The following is a 7,429-nucleotide window of genomic DNA, read 5'->3' as shown; positions in this document are numbered from 1 at the left end:
GCTCACTCGGGGAGGAAAGAGGAGACCGGCGTGGCGTGGCCGGGGCCAGCCGCGTGGGCCCCTGGGGGCTCTGGCCGGTTCCCCTGCTCCGCGGCCGCACCCCCTTCCTCCAAGCCTCAGGGCTCTTTCTCCTAAGAAATCCATCTTGAGAAGTGACTCTTAAGTTAAAAATGAAACAAAACCAAACCAAACCGAAAATCCACCCACCCGTACGATGCCCCAACCCCCAACACACACTGGGTGCTTCTTAATGACCAGCCGTCCCGGCTTAGATAACTTAAAATCAGTGCTGCTTTAATATTGGAAATAAAACGGAACCATTGTACTGCGACGGAGACCAGACACAAAGCAAGGGGACCCCTTTACATCCCTCTCCACGTAATCCACATTTATTAAGCGTTTCCCACAAACATCGCCTGCGTGCAAAGCCCAGACCCTCAAACCAGAACTGACCTGGAAACCACACACCTGTGTGCAAGGAACGGTCAGGTCATTTTAAGACTTTAAATAAAAATAACTCGTCTCCCAAACTCCTCAAGCGCGTGCACTTACATCACCTCTGAAGATGTGGAGATCAAACTGGCTCTGTGACTATAGCCAGGTCTAGTCACAGAGTGGGCCAGGTCACCCTGCTCACCTTCCATACAGCCTCCCCCCAACCCCGCAGCCAGGTGACCAGGAACTAAATGCGCACTCTAAATAGGAAGATGCCTCAGGGCTCCGCGCTAATTGTCCCCCAAACCGCTTGCTCCAGGCCCAGCTTCCCCTCCCCCGTCTGGAAGTCCCCAAGGGGCTGACAGTACCCTCCTCTTGCTCTGTCCCTACAAGTCAGTCCTGCTGCTGCTCGCTGCTTAGCTTCCCTTGCACAATTTTTTTCTCCTTCGGAGGAGAGAGATGCAGGCTGAAGTGCGCGCTAAAAGGACTTTAAAAGGAAGAAGAAGGGGAAGAATTATTCTAGTCCAGGGGCATCGATTCTACTGGGCCTTTGAACCCTCAGACATGTCCTCTCAATTCTTTCTAAATAAGGCGGAAGCCTGAATCCAAATGGCTCAATTGCTGGGCAGAGAAAGGCGCCCCATCCAGCTCGCCTGCCGTGTGTTGGGGAGCAGTCCAATTTGCACAGATTTTGTTGTCTTTTGAAGAACCGTTTCCTCCGAAGAGGTACTCGGTTCTGGATCGTTGCTACCCGTATACTGCGACAGGCGTGGCCAAGTCCAACAGTATCACCAGAAGAGGCCCCGGATTTACAGAAAATGTGTCTTCTCTTTCCGAAAGGTCGGCCAGCGTCTCCCCACTGGCCCCCAAAATGCACAGGTGCCTGCGAGCGGGGCTTCTGCCCTCCTACCGCTGGCGGGGGCCCCATCAAACCGCCAGGGCCGGCGGTCCACACCCGGGGTCCCAGGCCCGCCGCGCCTCCCCTGTGAGTGGTCGCAGCCACTGGCAGGGAGGAGCCCCCATCTGTCACCGGGGTTCCTGCGGCCGCAGGGGCGCGACGCTGGAGGGCTGCGGGGACGCACTGAGGCCAGGAGGCAGCCGGCCCTCTCTGGCAGCTGCGGGGACAGCGGGCGGCGCGGCACCCCCGGGGGGCGGCGGCGGCGGCAGCGCCAGCAGCTCCTCGCCGGAGGTCACCGCGCAGTCCTGCTCGGGCTCCGCGTCGCCGCCGCGCGCGGCCGCGGTCCCGCAGCCGCGCTTCTTGTCCTCCTCCTTTTTCCATTTCATGCGGCGGTTCTGGAACCAGATCTTGATGTGCCTCTCGGTCAAGTTCAGCATGACGGCCAGCTCCACCCGGCGGGGTCGCGAGATGTACTTGTTGAACAGGAACTCCTTCTCCAGCTCCAGCAGCTGCGCGCGCGTGTAGGCCGTGCGCGTCCGCTTGTTCTCCTCGGGCTCCGCCGAGTACGCGCTGCCTGCGGGGGGCGGGCGGCACGGCACGTGAGTGGGGCTCCCCCCTGTCCCCCCACCCGTCCCCTCCTGCCCCGCCCACGCGACCCGACCCTTCGGCCCCAACCCTAGGACCCCTGCCTCCTCCGTGCAAGCCCCCGCCCCTACCCCAGAGCCCAGGACGGGCCCAGGCCGCCCTCCCTGGTGACTGTCGCCTTTTCTGGGAGGTCACGGGCCTGGGCTCTTGGGGACCCTGAGGGGGCGGGGGGGGGGGTAGGGGGTGGAGGACTAATAACAAGTGATCCTTGGATGGGTTCTCTCAATCGGTGCTGATGCTGATTAAAATGCGCAAAGTAGGACTCTAAAGCTACTCGGTTCATCAAAGGCAATAAAATGACTACACTACAGGACTTAAAACAGGAAAACTAACTTTCCCACAACGACCCACCACCACGAGAAATACATTTCGGAGCACTACCCGGTTCCCGCACTGATTTCTAACTGACAAAAAGAGTTCAGAACATGAAATCAACCTTTACCTCCCATGATGCTATCTTAGTTTTCTTCTTGGTCACTCTTTAGTTTTTCAAGAAGATCTCAACCCAGTAAATTGGTTCCACCACCGAGTAACAGGTGCACCCTTCAGTTGGAGAAACTCTGAGCTAATAAAAACGCTGAGAAACCTTGCGCTGGTATAACTATATATATTATATTATAATATAATGTAACTATATATTATAATATATTATAACACAATATAACTATATATTTTATAATATATATGTATCATTATAATATTGCTGGGCTTTTCTGCCTTTGAAAAGAAGAGAAACTATTCTGGGCCTCAGCCGCCATGTCCTGGGCCCCAAATCTTAGCAGAGGGGCCTAGACGAGGCACTGCGGTGTGCCCCGGCTGCGGAGCGGAGAGCCTTTCTAAGGAGGGCGGTGGTGGCGGGTCAAGGTCTCCGCCGGCAGGGACATGAGCCCTGCACGCTCCGTGTTCGGCGCCCAGCTCCTGGAGGTCCCACTTTTTCCTTTCTGAGCAGATTCTTGCGACAGGGGCCTGTAGGCACCAGCGGGGTGAGTTCCACCGAAACCCCAGGAAGAGGCCTACACCTGTCTGTGTTAGGGACGGAGCATTTCTCCTCAAGAAGTTGAAGAGCGAGTGTGTGCGTCTGCATGTAGGGGGTTGAGGTAGGGTTAATTACACGTTGGAACTTGCCCGGGTCACCCGCCCCCAGGCCGAAACTGGGCTCCCAGAAGCCGAGGCAGAGGCTCTGCCGAGTCTGCAGAGGAGCTGCTCCCTGCGCCGCGACTCTGGGTCTTTCGAGTCCAAGCCTCCCCTTGCTTGGGGGACAAGCTCAGCGCCTTAAAGGGACGTTTTCAAAGGCCCCTCTACGTTCCTAAATTCAACCCACAATCTCTTGGGGCTCTGGCCCTCCCAGAGGGCCTCCCCAATGTGCCGTGAGGGGCCCCGCTGTGGCCACAACCTGGGGACCCGAGCCCTGAGGTTGGCAGGAGAGGTAGGCCGAGGCGGAGGCCGGGGGTGGTGGTGCTGGGGAGCCGGCCAGGTGCCGCTGCGGCGGGTTAGGGGAGAGCGGCCCGGGAGGCGAGGCGTTGGCGGTTCGCTTCCCAGGTGGAGTTTTTTAGAAATCCCCGTGGCTATCAGTATTCAGACCCCCTACTGCAAACGAAAGCCCTTTGGTCACTTCCTGTCCCCGGGAGCAGGGAACCCCACCAGGGGAGGGCAGGCGGGTTCCCAGACCAGTGAAGTTCGGCTCCTTCGAAAAGTTCCAGCGAGGCCCAGCTGGGCAGCTGTACCCTCAGGCAGGTTCCAGGAAGGGGGTCGGCTGAACCCGTGGGCTGAGCCTGCGCGGGTCAGGGGGCGCTGGAGGCCTCTCCGCCCCGCTGCTGCAGCCGGACCATGTTGCCCTGCCGATCTGGGCCTGGCCGAGGGCCTTAGGAGACAGGGCCCAGCTCCCCACGGGTTTTACTTTCTGGCTCCTTGGGTCCCCCAGAGCCCAAGCTCCACCAGCGCTGGGTGCCACTCTTGGGCAGGAGCGGGGTGGGGACTTACCCCACCGCAGGGCCTCCCTCGCCTCCCCTCCCACCTCCCAGGAAGCGGCCAAGAGGGCGCGGAAGGCCGGAAACGCGCGTCCCCAGGGCTCTGCGGGTACCGACGGAGCCCTGGGGGGACCGCGGCTCCGGCAGGAAACCAACGGCCGGCGGTCCCCCACCCCCGATCGAGGGACGCCGTCCTCCCGCCGCCCCGAGACCCCGAGGCCTGAGGCCCTGGCCCTGCGGGCCACGTAAGTGCGCAGAGGCGCCTTGCACACTTTGGGCCCCCTTGGGCCGGGGTTTCGCTGGAGCTGGGGAGGACCTCGGTCCTGTGCTCACACTCGGCCCTCGCGAGAGAATGAACTAGGTAGGCGAGGCGAGCCCCGGCGACGTGGGCGAACCCGGGCCCCCCAAGCCCTGCTTGGCTGAGTCAGGGTCAAGGTCAGGGCCAGAGCCCGCAGACAGGAGCCTCTCCCCCGACTTGCGACTGCGCTTTGGAAGGAAAGTCAACTGTTTGCAGTACAGGCGTGACCAGAAGTGGCCGCGGCACGGACGCGGTAACACTGTGTGGCGGGGGCGGCCCGGGCCGCGCCGGAAATCGCGGCCGGGTGTGGGCGGAGAACAGCCCGGGGACCGCTCGGCTCTTCGCCTCCAGGCTCCGGGGAGACCCCGGGCCGCGGCCCGGGGCGGCGGGGACGCAGGGCTCCCTCCTCCGGGCCGGCTGAGCGGGGAGGGCATCTCCGTCCTCCTTCCAGCCACTTCCTGGAAGCAGCGCGGGGGGCCCCCGCCCCGAACGCCTCCGTTCGCGCAAAAGTGAGTTCGCGCCGCAGACGCCCGGCCCGGCCGCCCGGCTCCGAGGTGCGCGGCGGGTCCCCGGCCTTGCGGTGAGTCCCCGCCGGCTTGAGAGCAGGCTTCCTCCGCTGCTCTCCTGCGTCTACGGGGTGCCCCTGAGTGCCCGCCGCCGCTCTAGTGCGCCGCGGGGGCCCCGCAGGCGCGCCCCGGCCGGTCAGAGGCGCCCCGAGCCCAGCCCGGCCTCCTCCGCGCGCACTCCCGGGAGGGATTACCCCGAGGGTCCGAAGCCTTGCGCTCGGCCGGGCCCGGGCTCGCTGGGAGCGCAGCGTGGGGGGAAGGAAGGGGTTTACGCTCCCAGCAGGAGAGCTGAGCGGCAAAGACGCCCCGACAGGGACCGGGAAAGCGCGTCTGTGCAGGACGGCCTCGTTGTCACCCTGCGCGGTTCAGTCCCTCCGACCCCGGCCTGCACGCGGGCGCCGGGGACGCGAACGGGGAGCGGCGCTAGGCAGCGCTCGGAGGCAGGGGCTGGGCGGCCCGGCTTACCTGCCCACTGGCCTTTCCACGCGTGCGCCTTGGTGGACTTCATCCACGGAAAGGGCAGCTGCACGCGGCCGGGCTCCTCCAGGGCGCCTGGCTCGCCTCCGTCCGGGAAGGGCCCCGCGGGAGGGAGGGGCAGCGCGAGCGGAGCGGGGAGGTGGTGGTGCAGGTGCGCCACCGCGGGGTCGTCGCCGAGGGGCGGCACCTCGTACGGGGAGATGTCGGGCGGGCTGCCCTGCTCCAGCGCGCCCAGGCCGCCGGCGAACGCGGGCGGCGGCGGCGGCGGCGGCGGGGGCTGGCGGCCCATGTACAGGCACGCAGGGGGGCTGGCGCTGAGGTCCGGCGCCGCGCCGCGCTGGAACGCGCACGGGTCCTTGTAGAGCTGCGTGGCCGCGTAGTACTGCTCCTCGCCGTTCATGGCTGCCGCCCGCGCCGGGCGCCTGGCGCGGGGAGCAGGAGCCGGGCGCTTGGAGCGTGCGGCCCTCCCGGTGCCAGCGCCGCTCCTGCTCGCTTTGACAGCTCTGCGCCGCTCAGCCGGAGTCCGCCGCGCGCCGGGGCTGGCGGGCGGCCGCCGCGCCATAGGCTCTGCTGCGCCCCACGTGGCTCAGCCCGCGGCCACAATTGGCCTGGCCGACTGCCTTAAGAAGCAAGGCCCAGGTCCCCGAGAGCACCTGATCTGTTTCAATGTTCCGTCTCAGCTGAGTTTACTCATCTCCGTATGGGCAGTTGGCAGGGCTCCCCAAAGTGGGGCGCGCCTGGAAACCTTGGGACTCCTGTTCACTGAGAGAACCCGTTTCGTCACGCTCCCCACTATTTTCCTTGGACGTTTGATGATGTACACAAGAGAGTAGTTCGTTCCTACACTTCCTAAATATATATGTTGAGGTCGTACACTTAAACTTTTTTTAAAACTGTCAAACAAGTTTGCAGACCCCAGCGCCGCGCCTTAGACGCGGTTGGTTGATTCTATTTCACGTCCGAGACATGTAAGGATGTCAGCGAGCGGACACACAAAGAGCCCGCATTCCTCGTTTTTTATCTGATTTCTGCAGGGTGACTTCAGAAGCATTCACGGTGGCTTTCTAAATTCTTTTTTAAACCAACAGGTATTATTAGTTTTGGTTTAGGTAAATCGGGACTCGTTCGGCCAACGCAGAATGCAGTATCCTAATGAGGCCAGAGGGGAAAGGAGGGGCGTCCCCTTTCGTGGCTGGGAGGCAGGGGCAGGGGTGGGGGGGGCCGGGGTTTCCAGACCCTCGGTACGGATCCGGCCCTGTTGGAGCCCTTCGCCGCGAAAACGTCAACGCCCGCGTCCGATTGGAATAAGGCAAGAGGGGGAGGGGTGCAGAGCGTTTAGAAAAGAAATCAAAGCGCTGCGTTTTTTGTTTTGTTTTGTTTTGTTTTGACAACGTCAGCCTTTGGGGTCCACCGCTGGGGTAACTTCTGGGGTCCCTACTTTAACAGGGCCGCTTTTTCGGATCCGAGGGTGCTGAGGATGGACAATCTCCAGGTCACAGTGGCACCCGCACCCCCCCGGGGGGGGGGCCTGCGCTTGACCGACGCCACCTCCCCTCTCGCCCTGGTCGTCCTGGGCGGCCTCGGACCAGGTTGTGCCGAAATGACCCCATTCCTCGGACCGCAGCATCGGGTTTTAGAACAACCGGGCACCTCGGCGACAAACAGCCTCAGCAGGACGCAGCGTCTACCACAAGCAGCCAGCAAGAGCGAAATCACTGCCAGCTGACTCCTGCGCGCCCAGCCGCAGCGCGCCCTCTCTCAGGTAGCTGTCCCCGTGTTTGCTCCCAGGGGACATGCTTGTGTTTTACGTGCGTGCGGGTGGAGCGCGCTTCTCAGACGCCGTGGGGAGTCTGGCCTCGGCCGCGCGGTCCTCGCCTGGCGAGATGCTCGCTCGCCTTCTCCTCCCGCGCGTAGGCGCGCGCGCCGGCCACCGAGGCTGGTGACGCGCGCAGCTCGCGGGGGAAGCCCGGCGGGTGTGTGTGTGTGGGGGGGAGGGGAGTTTTGGCCATTTCTTCAGGGAAAAGGGCCACCTGTGGTCCTCGGAGGCCAGAGAGAGAGAGGCCGTGGGACCCGCGCGCCTGATCTCTGCGCGCGCGTCAATGAGTCCATTGTTCCCGGCGGCCGCGGAGGACGCGATGCTATC

General features: G+C 63.1%; 1 protein-coding gene and 1 long non-coding RNA gene across 6 annotated transcripts in view; one reads left to right on the top strand and one right to left on the bottom strand.

Moving 5' to 3' along the window:
* Positions 1–323: 323 nt before the first annotated feature.
* PDX1 (pancreatic and duodenal homeobox 1) lies at positions 324–5,776 on the bottom strand. The gene is made up of 2 exons (XM_016156315.2): positions 5,275–5,776; positions 324–1,907 (listed from the first exon to the last, which is right to left on the bottom strand). Exons 1-2 carry the CDS (start codon positions 5,684–5,686, stop codon positions 1,462–1,464), a joined length of 858 nt encoding a protein of 285 aa, XP_016011801.2. The 5' UTR covers positions 5,687–5,776; the 3' UTR covers positions 324–1,461.
* The window catches only part of LOC118609331, a 65,653-nt gene continuing 62,552 nt past the window's right edge, over positions 4,329–7,429 (top strand). For 2 of the 5 annotated variants that reach the window (XR_004953276.1, XR_004953278.1), the window contains exons 1-2: positions 4,334–4,823; positions 6,733–7,048. This is a non-coding gene — a long non-coding RNA (uncharacterized LOC118609331). Of the gene's footprint in view, positions 4,824–6,732; positions 7,049–7,429 lie in introns of all 5 variants that reach the window. The other 3 variants (XR_004953277.1, XR_004953279.1, XR_004953280.1) reach the window with 2 other exon arrangements.

The sequence above is a fragment of the Rousettus aegyptiacus genome, unplaced genomic scaffold (assembly GCF_014176215.1).
Source record: "Rousettus aegyptiacus isolate mRouAeg1 unplaced genomic scaffold, mRouAeg1.p scaffold_m13_p_11, whole genome shotgun sequence".
Taxonomy (NCBI): domain Eukaryota; kingdom Metazoa; phylum Chordata; class Mammalia; order Chiroptera; family Pteropodidae; genus Rousettus; species Rousettus aegyptiacus.
Note: the sequence above shows the minus strand (reverse complement) of the source record. Positions and strands in the feature narration are given on the sequence as shown.